We start from the raw sequence: 20,280 nt of genomic DNA on the forward strand, positions 1-20,280 counted from the left end.
AATAGTGGCGCAGTGATTGGGAGTGACTTTTAATTATGGAAGATTGATGTATTATTTATCTTTGGGATGAAGTCATGTGATGAATTTGGGGGGATGAACTATGCAGTATTGTTTGCATAGTCTTGGACATTAGTTGGCAAATATTGAATGAAATCACTGTAGCCGTGAAGGCGCCTAGGACAGCCATGGGAGACATATAAAAATGACTATAGGCTTATAGGGCCTTGGACATTAAGTGGCAGAGTTAGTGGCTTCTTTAGACATTGGTGTCACTTAAATGTGTAGTGGCAAAGGGGGGATTGGACTATCTACCTTGTGTGTGAGAAGTGACATTGAGACATATACTTGCCTAGACACAAAGAAAGGAGTCACAAGCATATAAAAGGTGAACATCTTTGTTATATACATAATAACACAACAATAGACCATTGATAGGGAAAAGAAGGAAGTTGCACTAAGGGAAAACCACCAAGGGAACCCTAGCTACAATGATAAGTAGGGAGAATCTCGATTAGGGCAACCTATTGCATTGTGAAAGGGAGAGAATGGCCAAGGGTACCCTATTGCAATTTCCCTTCCAGCCTCTATATTGAAGGACTGTTAGTGATCCCCAAGATCTCTAGCCATATAAGAATGGAGGGGACTAGGTGGAGGGACAGTATGGCTGTTTGAAGGAAGCCCACTATTCCTCCTTGTACCATATCTTGTATGATTGAGATGTACATTTTTTTTGAAATCCACCTTGTGAGAGGAAGGGCCTGAGGTGTAAACAAAGGGGGTTGTCAAGGTTATGTAAGTAGGTTGTCTTAGAATGGATTAGAGGGCCCTTATGTTGGGGAGTCGAGGAACTGACCTTCAACTGATTCCATGAGATGGCAATAGAATACACACACACACACGCACGTCTTGAAAGGAAAGGCTTGAGGTGTAAGCAAAGGAGGTTGGCAAGGCTACGTAAGTAGGTTGTCCTAGAATGGACTAGAGGACCCTAATGTTGGAGAGTTGAGGAATCCAATTACGACCTTTGCTCAATTCCATGAGATGGTAACTATCTGGAGGGAGACGAGACATGGTTGGGGAATGTAGGTAGAAGCTACCGAGAAAGAGGGATGTGATAGATATTCACTCTTAGGTTTGGTGTAGAAATGGCTTTGGGCAGACCCATCATGTCTCTTCCCCCAATATGTTGTAACCTAAGCATATAATCTTATATATATAATCATTAGGATTATATAATAATCCTAATAATTATATATATATATATATATATATATATATATATATATATATATATATAATCATTAGGATTTTATATATATATATATATATATATATATATATATATATAGGATTTTATATATATATATATATATATATATATATATATATATATAATCATTAGGATTTTATATATATATATATATATATCCTATATATATAATCATTAGGATTTTATATATATATATCAGGATTATATAAGAATCCTAATAATCCTAATATAATAATCCTAATAATCCTAATGATTAGGATTATTATATAATCCTGATGATTTTATATATATATATAATCATTAGGATTACTCAATTGCATTATATGCTTAGGTTACAACATATTGGGGGAAGAGACATGATGGGTTTGCCCAAAGCCATTTCTACACCAAACCTAAGAGTGAATATCTATCACATCCCTCTTTCTCGGTAGCTTCTACCTACATTCCCCAACCATGTCTTGTCTCCCTCCAGATAGATACCATCTTATGGAGTTGATCAAAGGTTGTAATTGGATTCCTCAACTCTCCAACGTAAGGGTCCTCTAGTCCATTCTAGGACAGCCTACTTATGTAGCCTTGCCAACCTCCTTTGCTTACACCTCAAGCCTTTCCTCTCAAGACGTGTGTGTGTGTGTATTCTATTGCCATCTCGTGGAATCTGTTGAAGGTCATAAGTGAGTTCCTCGACTCCCCAACGTAATATATATATATATATATATATATATATATATATATATATATATATATATATATATATATATATATTTATATTGTGTATGTGTGTGTGTTTTGCATGTCTTTCATGTTGTGGTTGCAAGATCCAAATCCAAGATCATTATTTTAAGAGATATTTTATTTGGTAAGATGTAACCACAATCCTAATTTGTTGCAATTGTGATTTTAGGGAAAATTAGGAAGGGGACATCGCAATAAACTTTCCAAGGATGAGTAGGGGGAAAGATCCACACCATGGTGAGCCATTAAGATGCCACCTTATTTTTTCCTAGAAATAATGGAAGAAAGAAGTGTCGACAAAGACTTGACAGATGCCTAAGGGCTCTTCAAGAAGGGAGTTTGAGCTGCCGAATTGTGAGTGCTTTTCAAGACTTCGGTGACATACGTAGAGTCCCTGCTAGACCACAATATTGTAACATCCTTTGAACAAAGACAATTGTAATCCATGAATGAATGCTTTCCATTATGCTTGTGTAATGGTCACTTTTGGAAAATTCACATTTTAAAGTGGGACTGAATTAACTTTGAATCAACTGTATGAAAAACGGCATGAAGTTTGAATAATATCAAGTTAGTGCCATATTTTCTGTTGTCTAACGATTACTCTTGAGAAAACATACGCAATCTTTTCCTGTGATCTTTATAAATGTAATATAGGAAGTGCCAATAGATCACTAAAAACAGTTGATATGATAGATTAGTGTGATTGCTAACATAGTTTAATTAGTAAAAATGAAGAAAAGATCTGTGTAGAAGCTGTAGGATTATGAATATCTTGATTCCTTTCTAATATTTTGATCATTCAGAGCAAAAGCTGGAGATATGGCCCTGGACATCTGTTGTGGGAGTGGTGATTTGACCTTTCTCCTGGCAGAAAAAGTCGGGCGTAGAGGAAAGGTATGGTTGAGAAAGCTCTAGTTTTGCAGAAATTCACTTGGATTATCTCAACTGTTCTGCAAGATTGTGTGGGGATTCATTATCAGTTTGATTTTGGCATTTTGCAAGGACAATCACTAACAAAACATGAGATATTAGAAAGGTACAAAACAAACAAATCAAAGAAGTCTCAATGCTACTTAACTCCATGAAAAAAGGAGAAAAGATAATTTTAGGCAAATTGATTGTTTGAAAGACGATCATACAAATCATATACTCAGAAAAAAAGTAACTGAATTTAAGGATTATTTGCCAAACAAATCTTATTTTAGAATCAACCAACTGTAGTTTGTCTCACTATCACCACTTCTAGATTATTAAATGGCCGGACAATGCTCTGAGAAAATACAACACCATAGGTTTTCTTAGGCTAGTGGCTAGGGGGCAAGATTAAACCTCTTGATTTTTCTTTCTAGAAAACAATCAGTAAATGAAAAACACAACTTCTGATAGCATCAAGAACTACTGGGCCATAATATGAAAACCATAGGAGTAGAGAGATTAAAAAGGCGTTCAGTAATTAAAGCACAACTCATGAAACACAGGGAGCTAACAGACCATGATGATGGAAATTGTAAAAGTAAACGGACTAAGAATAATGAAGTCATGGATGCAGATCTGAGAGAATACACATAACATCAACATAATTTTCTGGATATCTTCAGTGAAGCCTGAAACCTATATGTCCAAATTGAAGCGGATTCCAAATTATTTTTCTTGTGATTATTTGTAGCCTTATGAAAGTTGTTTTCCTGTACAAAAATGTGCTATTGTAGTTGAGCTTTTTCTACATCTCTCATTTCTTCTAAAGAGAGAGTGACACTTAAATATGGAAAAAAGCACACTAACAGAACCTTTATTGATATCAAAGTTGTGATATATACAATATATGGGGAAAAACCCAATACATTTTAATTTTTCTGAGTTGTGAATGCCTAATGAGGACAAGGAAACATAAAGAATAACACAGCTATGTCAGTTGGGTCAAGGCATTTGTCTTTTTCAAGCTGATTGTATGACGTCTCAAAAACATGCCCTATTATAAAATCCTAGATCTCTGTATGATTACTTATCCCCTATAAAACCAATTACAAATTACATACGGAACAAATCGGTTTGCATGGCAAGCTATATCATATATTGACATTCAATTTGCTTTGGTCCTTTTATTGAAATATGTGACTCACATCTGCGTCAACAGCATGGATCGTCCACATCATGACTATCATGAGATTGGGCATTGTCTCGTACACTCGGGGTATACCAGCTTCTAGATGCTACCTTTACTTGGACTTATCTTCGGTTTGCCAAGGTTCTTTTAAGACGAATATCTGCAATTAATCATTCTCTTGGTCCTGATTGGAGTTGTCTCATCTATGTATTTTTCTCTTAAATGGTCATTTGATTAATGTTTATCCTGATTGGAGTTTTCTCATCTTTGTATTTTTGATTTGTAATGGTCGTTTGATTAATGTTTTATCTTTGGTCTTTTGTAGTGTCTCCTACGTGTCACCAATGGTCTTGGTTTTTGTATATGCTCCATACAGAAGTCGAGACTACCTTGGGATTTTTTGGGTTATCCTAAGAATGTTATTGTCATTCTTGATGTTTTAGTTACTTATTTCATGACTATTACAGGTTTGTCCTGTATCACTTAGGGTCCATCTAGGTTATATATGTTTTCCCTAGGGTTTTCTTTGTCTTGGGGCCTATTAGTTCTCTCCTAGGATGAATATTTGTGAATGTCATGGCTTCTACCTAGGCTTGCTTAGTATATTGGTTGCTTCTGTGTACATAAAGCATGAGGACATGTGCCTAGTTTTTGTGTGGGGCATACTAAAAATGGGTGAACTGAATTTTTTGTTTGTAATGTCCCTTATTTTTATAAAGTTTCTTAATTAATTTAATTAATTAAGTGGGTAAATTTAATGCCATAAGGACTAATTTAATTATGAAATAAAGGGGCCAAAATAGTAAAATAATAATGTTGGCCTATGATCCATTGTAACAATCCAAAAATTTCTTGGAAGCCTTTATAAGGTTTTGGCTGCCACTATAGGTAGTTGTCGTGGAGTTTTATATTTCTTGTTTATTTGTGATTCCTATTGGAATTGAGATTTTGTTTACAGTTTTGGAGGTGCAAGACCCTCCCAAGTCCGTCATTGCAGTTTCGGTTGTTAGTAGCCACCCTAATTTGCCGTCGGGGATATCACTTTAGATATTTCACTATGCATTTCATTGTCAAATTTGTGAAGTCTTCTTCTGAAGAAAAAACTGTACATATTAATAATTTGAGATTATAAGTCTCCAATTGATAGTAATTCATTTCTGTGGTTTCCATATGCTGTGATCTACGATCTGCTGTGTTACCTTGGATTATAATAATAGCCATTCATATATCTAAATAGATTGAGTATAATATTCAATTGTCGGGAGTTGACGGGTAAGTGTTTCCAAGTGCTGAAGGTTGTCGAGTGCTGAAAGGAGGGAAAAAAGTGTCGAAGGGTGCCAAAAGGTATTGAGTGTTGAAGGGTGTCGAAGGGTACCAAGTGTTGAAGGGTGCCAAGAGTCTTGATAGAGTGCGGTGTGCGAGTGTGTGGTGTGCAAAGTGTGCTGTGCAATGTGCAAAGTGTAGTCATGCAGTGTGTGGTGTGCGGAGTGCAGAGTACAGTTATGAAGTGTGCAATGTGCGATGTACAACATGTAGTGTGCGATGTCTAGTGCACCCGTGAGGTGTGCTGATTGTGAGTGTAGTGTGCTGTATGCTGAGTGCAAGTACAATGTCTGGTGTGTGACATGCAAGGTGTAATGGAGTGCAAAGTGTAGCGTGTGGTGTGCAAGTGTGCAAAGTGCAGTGTAGTTGTGCAGTGGGTGTGCATAGTGCGGCATGCAATGTGCAACTGTGCACAATATGGTGGAAGTGTGTACAGTATGGTGGAAGTACTGATAGGTATGGGGGAAGTGTGCTGTTGAGTACGGTGGACATATTCATATGGTTGAGGCGTTTTGTTCAGTACATTATAGTGGTATTAGAGTTGGTGATTCTACTAGCCTGTTGGGAGAATCATGACACCTAGTGATGGAATGAAAAACTCCCATATAATAATCTTGTTGAGGGATACATCAACCCAATAAGACCCTTGCAAGAGGATATCGACAGACAATCACTTGATGAAAGCAAGGAGGTAAGGAGCTTCACATTGCTTCAACACAAAGCTGATGATGCCAACCTTTCTTCCCAAGATTGAGCAAGAAGAAGTTCAAACGCTCACTTTGACTAAGTCACTGAAGCAATTCAAGCATTATTGGGTTGATAATAGATGACAAATAGATATATCTCTCAAGGATAACATAGTTCTGAGAATGAGATATCCATCCTATAAGAGTAATAGAATCTACAACAATAATTTGAGATGGAAGATCATAAATGAACTACAAAACACCATGTTCCCCAAGGGAGATGAAGGCATGCTCACAACTTCTCTTCAAGATGATTTAGTTAAGCAAGAATCAACAATTATCCCTTCAAATGGAGAACATCCAAATCTTCAAGGCAACCACAAGGATGAAGAAGATGCTTGCACAAATTTTGCCAAGCCAACGTTCGTTGATCATCTTTATGGAGATGCAAACTCTACCACTGATGCTTCAAATAATCAAGCTTGAGTGTCGGTTGAAGTAAAGAACACATTGGGAATGCAGATCGGGAATGGTGTGACATCATATGAGTCTCAACATTAGGGACCGACACTTGTTGAAGATGATCAAGATACTTCAAGGGATCATGAGGATTAGCTTGGCAACTATGGAGAGGGCATTGTTTATATCAGAGTAGAGCAATGGAAGTTTATTGAAGATTTTTATAGTGTTGGATCTAGAGGGTTTAAGGACATTCTTATGAATGTAGGTCATAGAAGGCATTCTTGAACGTCGACCATAGAGGGCATTCTTGAACGTCGGTCATAGAGGGCATTCTTGGTGAATGTCAGCCATATAGGGTGTTCTTAGTGGAACACTGCCATGCTTGGTAGAGGGCACTCTTAGTGAGGGTCACCGTCATTGGCAAAGAGCATTCTTAGTGAGTGTCGTCATTGTTGGCAGACGATGTTCTTAGTGAGCATCACCATGCTTGGTAGAGGGTGTTCTTAGTGAGTGCCACCATTCTTGGCAGAAGGCGTTCTCAAAGAGTGTCGCCACTTGTGGCAGAGGGCATTCTTGGAGAATGTTGCCATTATGGGCAGAGGATATTTTTGGAGATTCTATATCTCAGAGGCTTATTCATAAGAGGCGAGAAATGATTTCAGTTTTTGTATCACTACATAACATATTAGCAATTGAATACTTGATATGGAATATCAAGTCCTCAATTCCTCTCTTGAAAAGTTAATACTTATGAAGACATAAGCAAAACTCCAATGTTCCTTACACCTGTGGATACTAACTCAGTATATCGATGTGATTTGCTGGTAATCACGGAGGCGGGCTTACGTTATTCATTTGAAGATAACTTGGTGGTACTTTGCTTGCTTGACTCGTTCTTTTCTCCTTGATCACTTTCACTTTCACCTACTCCTACCACTAAATGCTTATTGCTCTACTACTACTCCTATAGATGGAGAAATTAGGAAATGGATGGGGATCTAACCAAATGAAAGCTTGCCAATGGTGCTACCTCCATTGGTGTGATGATTCTAAGTGATGCTCTTAGGATTTTCACACTAACACCTATCTTCCAACCCAACTTAAAGTACAAGCGGAAAGATGATATGCAAGTAAAACTTAGGAGCGATTGGACTAGATTACCACACAAGGCTTCCTAACAAGCCGCTAGGATGCTAGTGGCCTAGTATATAGGTCCCTATCAAACATTCACTAACATCACCATACAATTAGCCATCTACTTCTACTCTAACAACATGAAATGAAATCCTACTTTTATTTGAGAGATGAGAAGAACCATGCAATACACCAAAATGATCATGTATATCCACCATACAATCCACAACAATGAATAGAGAACAATTTTGATAGTATTTTGGCAACAATTGTCCAACATAACTCCCTCACAAATGAGAGAAAATGACCTTATATAGAGGTTCCAAATTACAATGAATGGTCGAGATTAAGAGGCAAAATCAAGGGCCAAGATTATATCTTACAAACCCTAATTAGGGTTACCATTATTCAACTAATTATATGAGGGCACCAACTTTGTGGGCCAATGAGAAAATTACAATAATTTGTCAACCAATGAGAACATAGGACACTTGGCATGATTTGATTGCATGCACTTGAAAGTGCCACCTCATCAACCTTATCTTATAAATTTATTCAATCCTTGAGATAAGGTGAAGCCTTGGATGCTTGAGCTTGTCCTTAGAAGCTTTCTCATCACCACTCGAACTTGCTTGTACTTGATGTCCTAACCCTGAAAGGATGAGGTCTTCATGCACTTGGGGTAATCTTGTGTTGGCCTCGATGGCTTCCCTGGATGTGAACTTCTTTGCAACTTGAGAGCCTTGCTCTTGGCCACTACCTTGAAATCGAACTTAACCTCCCCCATTATCCTTGCCTTCCTTAACCTTCCTGGTCTTCCAACCTTCCCATTTGAATCCAACTAAGCTAGCTTGCACGAATAGCCAAGCCTTGCCTAGCCTCAAATATTTTCAAATCTCTTCTACTAATCCACTCTTTCTTGAAATTGCGAGGCTTCTTGAATCTCAATCTTCAGTCAAATTCGCCCTTCACCCGATTTCATTCTTCACCAAAGCTTGCACTTCAACCTTTGCCGACTTGCAATCAAATAGAAGGGCTAGGACCCCATGTGGAATTGCTTCTAGTTTTGCACTACCCTAAGTTGTAATTCTAGATTTTCACTCATAATTCTAGCCCAATCAAATCTTCTTTTCCCTTTTTCAATTTCATCGATAAAGAAGTACATCTAGTTTTCGAATTGCATACCTTGAGCTAGGCCCATGATCCGACTGAGAAGCACAATGAGATCTCCATATTTTGATTTGAAGTCTGTCACGGCGAGCCTTGATAATCTGGTGACTCCCTTCTTTCCTTCGTGTAGTCAATTCTGTTCTAGTAGAGTGAAGTAGGCATCTTGATTATCCTATTGGAACTTGGCAGCGTGGTCCATTGTTTGTCTCTCAACTGTATCATGTTTACTGTACCAATATTGGTATCGATAATTCGCCTCATTTTTGAGAAGGTGGTTTTGGGCATAATATCCTCTTTGTCTTTCTTAGTATTTGTTCCCTTAGGGTTCTTGCTTGCACTAACATCTACCCTCCTAAACACTTATTTCTGCCCTTTCGTTCTAAGTGATATGGATTACCCTTATCGATCTCCAACCTTCTTTCTATCGATGGATTCTAACTTATTTCTGCCTTGCCAAGTCTTATCACTACACTTTATCAATCTCCAATCTTCAACCTAGGGGTGGGACTACCATTTATTTCTGCCTCGTCATTACCTTAGGATGGACTACACTTATATCTCCCAACTTCATTCCTAGGGTGCTCTAGCTGATTTTTGCCTCACCAAATGTCATATCATGGATTCTACACTTGTCTCTCCAATCTTCAACCTATAGATGGGATGATGAAGTGGTGGATGATGAATGCAAGAAGAACCAAGAGAAACCAAACTAGACAAGAACAAGGAGCGAAATCCACTTAAGGACCACCTTTCGACTCTAGAATGAATTGAATTCACCTTTACCAATAGTCGGGTCTTCTTTGAAGTTCAGATCAAACCTAAGAATTTCAAGCCCTTTGCAAATAATGATGCCCTAGCTAGAAAAAGTCAGAATTCTGTCCTCTTGAAATTGCCCATGCATGTGCCAAAAATCAGGTCCTTGATCATGTACTTCTTCATCAACAAAAATCGTCCAACCTAGGACAATCAAACCTCCACAAATTTCGGCTAGGGCAAAAATCGCAGCTCTCTATGAAAGAAAAACAAAATATCTACTCCTTGCAAAAATCGCTGAACCGAATAATAACAATAATCAATTTTAGCTCGAAGGGTCTGTAGGGGCACTCTACCTTTCATAGCCGATTCTTTCCGGGCTCTCTCAATTCCGTTAAGACGCCCTTTAATTTTTATTTTAACACCTTCGACAGTTGCCTTTTCAGCTAGTTGAATAGCTTTTTTCATTATTTTTCTTATTTCAACTCTCTCCTTTAGTTGTAGAGCAATATATTCCGCAAGAATTTTGGGTTCTCTATATGGATAGGTACTTGTACTACAGAGATAATAAAAATGGATTTGGAAGGTATGGCACCCAAACTAGAATGGGAAATTGGAATCCCAATTCTAGTGGCAAGAGCGAATGGACTCGATTATGCCTTTACTCAAGGAGAAGATACTGTGTTAGCTGCCATGGCACATTGTTGAAGTCTAGAAATGTTCTTCCTTTGCAAAGAAAAATCACCAAAATGGAAGAAGGCTGCCTCAAAATAGCCAAGAAAAGGAAGAGACTTGCTTGTGGAATGAGAAATGAAGGAAGGGGGAAGCCTTCTTATACCCAACTCTACACACTCCTCCTAGCTGGCTGACTAGCTCTGGGAGAGAGAAAATTTAACTAGTGCACAATTCTGGCCCAGATTTAAATGCCAAGCTAAAAATTAATTTTGCCATAGTGAAATTTTGCATTTTAATTGTCGGTTAAGACCAAAATTGCAAAAATAAAATTAGTAAAGCCTTGGAGATGTTAAACATTTTCATTTAATGACGTTTTAGTAATTAAAATATCATTAAAATCAGATTCGGCAAGCCAAAATCAATTTTTCAATTTTAATTTACCAATCTCTTAAAAGATTTTAAAATCTTCAAGGCGAATTTAACCTTTTTAATGCCACTTTTTACAATTTAATCCAAAATCGATTTTGCAATGCAATTTTAATTTTTAACAAAAATAAATCATTTCTCTAGAATCTAAAATCAATTTTCCAATTTGATTTCACCATCACAAAATCAAAATTTTCACCAAAAAAAATTTAAATTTTCCGAAACAAATAAATCTAAAAAGTTTCATTTTGAAAATGCTAAAGATTATATAATTACATCCAATTTTCAAAATAAATTGTCTAAGTCCAAAAATTTGTACATTTATTCTGCCGAATATTGTTCTAACCATTGAAAAAAATGTTGTCTTTGAAATTTGTTTGACCTAAGGATAAAATTGCCAGTTTCGAAAAATTGAGCTAAGACTAGGTGAAAAATAAATTTAACCTCCTCCCTCCTGACCCGAAGGCATCCAAGGCGTAAAATTTTCTAAAATCGGAAATTTTTGAACAACTTCAAAAAATTATTGCCAAGGCGATCAAAAAAAGGGGGTCCCCAAAATTTTGGGGCGATGATATGAAAACTTCACAACAAAACTCTTATAAAAGGAAAAATTCAGTAGTACATCAAGATAAGTTTTATTTGAATTATTCTTAATTTGAATAATAGGATGAAATATTTTTAAGATGATAAGTTTAGCTCTGAATGTATTATTGTTCTAACTTAAAGCTGAAATTGTCATTCAAGATTAGAGTTGCATCAAAAGATTGAATTGCTTGAGGACAAGCAATTTTGGGAAGGGCAGACTGTAATGTCCCAAATTCTCGAATAGAATTTAATAAAAATAAAAAAATATTTTGAAAAGAGAAATAAAAACAAAACTATATAATACCTTAATAGACGAATTTAATATTAAATAGTAATAAATGAACATAATAATTTTATAATACAATTTATTATTAATATCTTATATAATAACATGATATATTATTGATGATTAAATAATAATGTTATTAGAATATAAAAGGAATAATAAAATATGATTATAATATAGATCTAAGATAAATGATAAAAAAATAAATAAAGTGGAATTGTGGAATGAAGATAAGGTGGGATTATCAGAAATATGTAAGTGCATATTGGTTAAAGGTCAGAAGAAGCAATCTCTCAAGATGGCTTAAAACCATTCACAGGTCAAACTTCAATTTAAAATGTAAAGATTTGATAACTCTTCTCAGCAGGATATGCGGTCTCAAAGATTCCAGTGACTTTGAGCCTTGGATGTATAAATTCATTCTCCAAATCTTTGATAATGAAGAACCTATCTTTTGGGGAGAACAAATTAGCATTGCTATTTTTGAGTAGTTGCTTAATGTAGGAACCTTAGCACCATTCTACATGAATTCGTACCTAGTTTACAAAGCTGCTTCCATGGGATCTTTCTCGGGTCTCTCCACCCAAGGGGACTGGTTACAAGTTCCCATCTGGGACTACTATGATCAAATCACCTTGTTGCACAACAACTATCATTTCAAGAGAGTCCAAGATGCATTCTTTCGATATTTTCGGTGTTTGTTTGGTGCTATCTTTGTACAGTTTTAACTTTTGAGTTAGTAATTTCAAAGGAGAGCCATATACTCTGCCAAGATATGCTACAGATAAGATCATACTAATGGAACTAGCCAGACAGCTCATGGTAGTACAGTCTTATTTGAATTCTCTCCATAGGCTAGGTTTTGGTATCACTATAGCCAAACCCTTGGTAATTTGTTAGTATATGATCAATTCAGTTTACAAGACAAAGAATATGGAGGCAGAACTTCAGCTTATCACATTAAAAAGGTTTAGGCTTGGTTTGATTTTGATTATTGAGGGATGCATTCAATGATTAAGAGGGCATTCGCTTATGTCCATTGCATGAAGGACGTATGGATTGACTTGCTCACAAAACTAGATATTATGAGAATGGATTATTGTAGGATCACTCTATAGCAAGTCATTGATCTTAACATGCTTGAAATTCCATCTAATCTTCAGATTGAGGATGATGATAATATTCTTGATCCCGAGTACCATCATGTTGGTTTTGATAAGCAATGTCCTTTTCCTATATAGTGGCAGTAGAAAGAAGGTACATCCATTTTTGACAGATTTTAATCCATCCTGGTGAATACCAACAAATGGTTGAAGATCAAAGGTCTAAAGAGAGCGAATGCCAAACTTGGATTAGATTGTAGAAGTTTTGGACTGCCTAGAAGGAAATCTCAAGGAAAGATGGTGCATCTTCTTCCATTGCAACACAATCTCATAAGTTCAAGTTAAAGGGAGGACCACAATCTCTCATGTTCAATGCAATCTCGCAATCTTCTTCTGTACGCCGATGACCTTATTTTGATAGCAAAAACAACTCAAGGATTAAGAGATCATTTAAGGGCCTTAGAGAAAAATTTCCATGAAGTTGGGATGCAGGTAAATATTTCCAAAACCAAAGCCATGATTTTCCCTCTAAAGAGAAAGGAAGAGAATGCTACACTACTTATTGAAGGCAGCTCGCTGGAAATTGTGAAAGAATACAAGTACCTTGGGATTGACTTTCATTATAAACTCAGCTAGGAGACTTGTAGAGTGAAAAGGATTCAAGAGGGTTGGAAAGCTTCATTTCTACTATAGAATAGATGTAGGACAATGAAACTATGGGACTGGAAAACTAAGAAGACTGTCTCTGTCTTGCTGGTCATCTCGGTGGTCCTTTATGGTTGCGAGGTGTGGTGGGGGGGCAACATGTCAAAATGTAGTTGGAGACAAATAGAGAGAATTCAAAAACACTTAATCACAAACAATCTCAAAGTCAAATCTTCTGTTCCTTGTGAAATTCTTTTGTTAGAAGACGACGCTTTTCCGTTAGATGCTTCAGCGATAATTTGGTTACTTAGCTACTTAAAAAGGACGGAAAATATGCATGACCATCAGTGGCCAAAAATTGTGAAAGAAGCTCTTAACCGTAGGAAGAAAACTTGGATGAAGAAAAACATTAAATGGATGGATAAATGGACCATCAAGGTGTAGGAGTGTCCAAACAATAATGCGGGCATAAAAAAGTTTGTTAGAGAGAAGTTTCAAAGGGCCATGTGGAATAATAACATTGGTAGAAAAAAGGCTTATTACATTAAAGAATTCAACGCAACCAGGGATCATGGTGAGAAAGCATACCTTGGGGCTGCTATTAAAGGTAAGGCAAGGTTGTTATTGGCTCAGTTGAGGATTGGATCCCATCACCTTAGGTGCGAGACAGGCAGATGGAAGAGGCCCAAAAAGATTTGGGAGGAGAGGATATGCATGTTTTGTAGGAAGAGAGCTATTAAAATAGAATGACATTTCCTCTCCGACTGCATAGCTTATGACAACATCCGAACTTCCTATGATTTCATCCAAAAGGCGGACGACATGCATAGTTTATTTGAAGTTGACAAGATCAAGCAAATGACGAATTTCTTGGTTAAGATCCATATTAGAAGATTGGAAATGTAAACAAATACAGAATTTGCTTAGCGCGTTCTGCTGGTCCCATCATAGTTCCAAGAATCACAACGATTCATGTGATTTATGGGATTCAGCGATTCGATTCAAGCCAAACAATTTTTTGGGAATCGGTTAATCGAATCAGCGATAAAGGGTTTATGAAATAAGTTACTAAATTTCAAGGGTTTTTTAAATTTGCTGATTCATGGCTGATTCGATTCCGATTCATGGCCGATTCATGATTCGATTCGGCCTTGCCGATTCCGATTTGATTCTGATTCTTGTTACTTTGGGTCCCATAGACTGCTGTGGTCTCATGGACGTCATTGAAATCGTTCATTCATTCATTCAATTAAAAGGTGGAAAGTGGTTTAAGTCATCTCAAGAATCCTCATAAGCACTTGTGCAGGCTCAAAAATTTTTATGAGGAGGAAGCTGAAGAAGAAACTGCATTTGAAGAAGAATCTGATGAAGGAGAAGTTATGATCATATCTCCTCCACAACCAATAAATTAGCAAGTTCCATCCATTCAGGAAACATCTTTTCTTGGTGTTGTAGATGATGATGTGGATTCATTCTCCACTGTTTTCACATCTACCATCCCTGCCTCAGAGGTGAATACATTGGCACTTCCTATCTCCTCAGTAGCAACTCCTATTTTCACAATTGAACAATGCAAGAACTTGGGAAATATGTTTGAGAATTTTCCAACATTCATAGAAGGTCAAGTTTCCCAACTTGATACTTCAATAACTGGTTTTGAAGCATTCATGATAGTGCCTTCTCGACAAAAACCTCTTGGTACAACATTACAAATTGAAGCTTGCATAGTTACTACAAAAATACAATCAGGATCAATGTCGATGTTTGTTACTACTCCTGAATTAGTGGATAAGGGTTTTAGTTTGCTTGCTTGGTTGGGCAAGATTACGATGAAGAGAAGGAAAGTTGTGTTGCCCCTAGATAGCCTTCCTATTAAGAAAACCAAGTGTAAATCTTTGAAAGATTAGATAAGATAAGATAATGATATTAATGTCCAACAAAAGACCAACAAAAAGTCTATGGGATTGTAGGATTACAACAATGAGACTGTCGACAGCAGGAGCACACAAAGGTGTCCAAAAAATAAATACAAACAACAACAAGAGAAAACAAACAGAGAGCTAGAGAGAAGGCCAAGAGAGAGACTAGGAGTCCTTTCTAGGCAAAAAGAAATCAGTAACTGAATGATAAGAGTGTCGAAGAGTAAAGGCCCTGCTCTGTTTGTGACCACTCATAGAGGAGTGTTGCTTGTGCAAATATCCGGTCCGGGATCTGACACATCTGGAGTACCTGGTAGATCTAGTGGAGCTAGAAGGCCTTTTCACACCATGCAAAGGGGATAATGGCGTGAAGAAGGCAGTAATGAGTTGAGATTGTTTCAAGGATCGTAGTTGATTCTAATAAAACTAAGTTTGTGGAGTTTGTTGAACCATTGGTGGACAAACTGGTTGAAGAACTTAACCATTCGGATTACAAGTTCACCAAAATCGAACTTGGTAAGCAATCACGGTTGAATTGTCTACAAGATGCTCATGATGCACTAGCTAATGTATCAAAGAGTAATCAAGAATTGTGGGAGAAAAATAACCAGCTCAAGTAGGAAGTTGCTCACTTTAATGAGGTTATTCAACAACAGTCTTCACAACATACAACCACTACATCTCAGACACCTCAAGAGAAACGGATCATGGAAGCAATGAAAACTTGGTTTGGAGAAGTTGTCTTTGAAGGAATTCAAACTATCACAGATATGGTTAGAATTCTTGATCGTATCAAAGAGATTGAAGAAATTTTGCATGACTCGATTGCATCTTTGAGTTAGGAAGCTGATACTCTAAAAGAAATTTAGAATGATTGGGCTGAGATCGCCAAATCTGATTTGGACGCCATGGTCACATGTGATGTTCCATCTTGTGAAATGGTCTACAGGTGTCATGGACTCATGGGCTATAAAGAACAAACATTAAGAAAACTTGTAACAAAGTTGTAGGCAATCTTAGCAGATTGTCAAGCAATAGAAACTGGGATCATGTGCGACTTGGAGCAAATGGGATGTCAAGTTCTTGATGAGCATGATAATTTGGTTGCAATTGCGGAAATGACTTCTGAATATACAGTCAGAGTTAATGCTGATTTAGATTCTAAAGATTTGGGTTCTCATACAATGAATAAGTTTGCTTTGTACAAATCTTTACCACAACACTTACAGAATTCTCTCGTAGAAAATTGCGAAGTTGTGAAATCAGCATATGTCAATAGTATGTGAATAGAAGCTATATCAAAGACAACGGAGATTTCAAATCTTCCTACAACACGTGATGTTATCATCAAATTCAAGGCACTTAAAAATAATCCTTAGGATTGTTTTACTTATTTTCTTTCTTCTTTCTTCTCTATTTCATGTTTGTAAATTGAAGAGATTGTATTACATAAAAACGTGTAGTTACATGTAATACGATTTACATGTTTAATGACATGTAATCCAATAATTTCTTTTGTTAGTTAGACCGGGTCAAAGTTGGTTGAGTTGCTCCCACCTCTTTCTCCACTCTTTTCTCAACTCCTTTGCCTATATAAAGGAGTGCCCTCTCATTGTAAAAATCATCTTTTATTGTATGCAAGAGACTCTGGAGAAATTGTGCAAGCATAACTTTGATTGTGTAGTGCTATTTTGAAAGAAAAGGGAATACAAAGAAACAATTGAAGCTGAACTTTGATTGAGCGCAATTGTTACTTGTGCAAGTTGGAAGCTTTAACTGTGAGTTGCATTTGTTATCTTTGATTCATGTATTTTTTGCATTCTTAATAATTGAGTATAAAGAGTTAGGAAACAATTGGAGCCGAAGCTTTGATTGGGAGTGGTTGTGGAGATATATAGACTAGGAGCTTTGACAATAGCTTGTATCTCTTTCTTAATTCACAAAATAATTAGAATTCTTTATTTCTGGAAGTCTTTGAGCTCTAATAGTAAAAGTTATTCTTATAGCATAGATTAAGACCGGACTTAGAGCCAAACTGGTACACTTTCAATCAGCCTTTGAGTTGGTGTTGTTTATTGGTATCAACATTTCCAGCTATTAGATAGAAGTGTAGTTGGAGATTTTATCTTGCCCATTACTCGCTCTGTAGGTAAGTGGATTCTTTTCTGAAAGCTAAGAGGAAAGAATATCGGTAATACCCTTTCAAATCTCTCAACTTCTTGCTTACCTTGAGCTGATCCAAGGAATGATGAGAACGGGAGCCTTCCCTTTGTGGTAGGAGAGACTCTGTCTCACACGTTGTGGCTAGTCTACCTATTTTGCGACTGGATTTTTCCCAAAACTGTCGGTTGCAAAATATCCACCCAACACCTGCGGTTGTTGATGTGTGTTTTGATAATAGTGCACATGTTGATGATTATGAGGTGAGTGATGTTGAGACAGAGTCATGTTATACTACAGATCAACTCAATCTTGAGATTCACTTTATAGACAATCCTATGCTTGAGATGGATTTGGCGTTGTCTTACGACGATCCGTTTTTTGAGATTGATATTGATTGCTCACCCGAGTGGAGCTGGACTTAGTTTTCACCATCTGCAAATTCGAATTAGTTCTTTGTTGCGGTAGTTGGTGTTGTTTCTGTGTCCACAAATTTTGATGTGGCTACACCTATTGTTGATAAAGTTGACATGAGTGCATGTCGTTCTTCTGTAGCTACATCTTTTTTAGGGATTGTTGGTGATGATCAAGATTCCAGTCTAGTATATATCATCTTTGTGGATACAAGGAAGAAGAGGATGCTGAGATCTTCTTTGGAGTTGTCGTTTGGTGATATCTTGACTTCCACATCATTAGCACAAGTTTTGGGTGCTATGCTGCAGGACATATTGGTCCTGATAATGGTGGTATGCAGCCGGTTCAGTGTCAACCGGAACGTCACGTACTCCTTCATTTGAGATCCAGGTGGCGGTTGGAGTTCACTATGTTGCCAAATTGCTTGAGGACAAGCAATCTTAGGAAATTTCTATTACTCCAAACCCTCATGCCAAAACTCTTGGTCACCAAATTCACAAAAAAAAGTGCAATAATGAGATAGGTCAATTTGCATCAAGAATGCATTTTATAACCTGTACAAAGCCAAAGTCTTCACCAACACACTAGACAACACTTGGCTTCCTTGACACACTTTTCACTAATGCGGCTTAATCAACAGCCACCAAATTATAACAATGATCTTATAAAGTTATTCATTAAGCTATGCTCAATTAATAACTTGCAATGTGTAACTCATTAATAAAACCCAATCAAGTATTGATGAAGCCTTGTCTCAAGGTGCCACAACTGTAGTGCCAAAAGTAGAAACTTTGGTCATTTGACTTTCTATAGATAGCAAGTCACTCCACTGAGACCCTCAAATTTAAGTGTCAGGTCATGAGGATCGTGAGGATAAACTGACACCGTCAAGGTACTAGAACCTACTAAATTGGGGACATTGCAGACTACTATATAAATATTGGGAAAATTTAAAATGTATATGAAAATTTTAAATGTTAATAGGAAAACATTAATAAAGCATGCATATATTTATTTTATCCTATGAAAACATAGACAAAGAATACATATATACATTATAGAACCTTAACTTATATTATTTATGCTCAAGAATCAAAATTCATTGTCAATACTTAATATGCACTCATAATTTAGAATTCATTGTCAAAACTGTATTAATAAATAATTAATCGGTTATCCCACTAAACATTTTGCATGTCATCATTCCACAAGTGTATGCAGCCTTATGCCCATCCTTCGGCAAAAATGGTTACAGGTATGTTTTCTTATTCCATAACTACATGCTTTCATTCCATAGCTTTCCGTTTTTTCTTACAGCTGTATGCTTTTATTCAATTGTTGCATGCAATTATTCTTTTGTTCATTCTAAATCTACACCTGTATGCAATTGCATGGTAACCTATTCTTGAAAAATAATTATGTTTTTATACTCTTATTGTACAGCTGTATGCTTTCTCTATATGGATAATACTCACACTTGGATTCATTTTATAGCTTACTTGCTCATTCTATTGTTACATGTAGTCCAAAAGAATTCATTGTACATACTCATAAATGCAATATTATTTTTCCTTATTTTAAGTGAGTTTTTTGTTTTTAAATGGCTGCCTAACTGAGGATGTTTGGCTATCCCGGATACAATGGAGAATGTTCCAAACTAATTCTAACCGTCTTGGGGATGGTTGGACGTTCCTGTTGCTAGGTAGCGCCTTCCCCAAGTTTTTGGAATGTTTCTGGCAAAAATCTATAGATAAGGGACACCTAGGGGATGTCCCTGTGCAATATGAGGATTTTAGAGCTAGGACATGTCCTCAGGTAATGTTGGGGTTAGCCCATGGAATGCCTCTACCTGTGCACTTGTGAATACCCATAGCATTTTATTGTTAGGAATTGAGGCCTGCATTGGCACTTGGATGAGTATCTGGGATGTTGTATTGACTAGTGTTGTCATTGTTGACAATATATATTTGTATGTTCACGACAGATACAAATTCTGTGTGTCGCATGTTGACTATCAGTTCAGTGGGTTAGTTGGTGATAGTATTATGTATGTGAGCTTAGATGTGTACAATAGGATGAATATAGATATCATATCTATGTTTGCTATTCTTTATGTTGAGTTTTAGATGAGTTACAACTTGTTTGGTGAAGACTAGCAAGAGACCAGTAAACAGGGAATAACGAAAGAGAAAGTTGATAGTATTTTGGCTATATCTTATTGGTGAGCATAAATTAATGTCAACGAGCTTGGGATATGATAGAAGACTTGTTCGTGCGCATATCTTTGAGAGTGAGAAGCATTTGGGTCATTCTGAAAAGGTTGCTATTGTGTAACATATGCTATATTTTATTGACGACCGATTGTATTGAGGAAGCATATATTTTATCAGTGGTAAATGTGATATTAATGTTGTAATGTGTTGATGT

General features: G+C 36.7%; 1 protein-coding gene across 1 annotated transcript in view; it reads left to right on the top strand.

Annotated features, from left to right (window-relative positions):
• LOC149561251 (2-phytyl-1,4-beta-naphthoquinone methyltransferase, chloroplastic-like) overlaps positions 1 to 20,280 on the top strand; it is a 74,421-nt gene that overhangs the window by 12,779 nt on the left and 41,362 nt on the right. Inside the window, exon 3 of the mRNA XM_089825036.1 lies at positions 2,812 to 2,902. Coding sequence (XP_089681162.1) covers positions 2,812 to 2,902 — 91 coding nt within the window. The remainder of the gene's footprint in view (positions 1 to 2,811; positions 2,903 to 20,280) is intronic.

This window comes from Cupressus sempervirens, chromosome 4, assembly GCF_028749045.1.
Source record: "Cupressus sempervirens isolate cs-2001-9-10 chromosome 4, ASM2874904v1, whole genome shotgun sequence".
In the NCBI taxonomy this organism is placed as follows: Eukaryota; Viridiplantae; Streptophyta; class Pinopsida; order Cupressales; family Cupressaceae; genus Cupressus; species Cupressus sempervirens.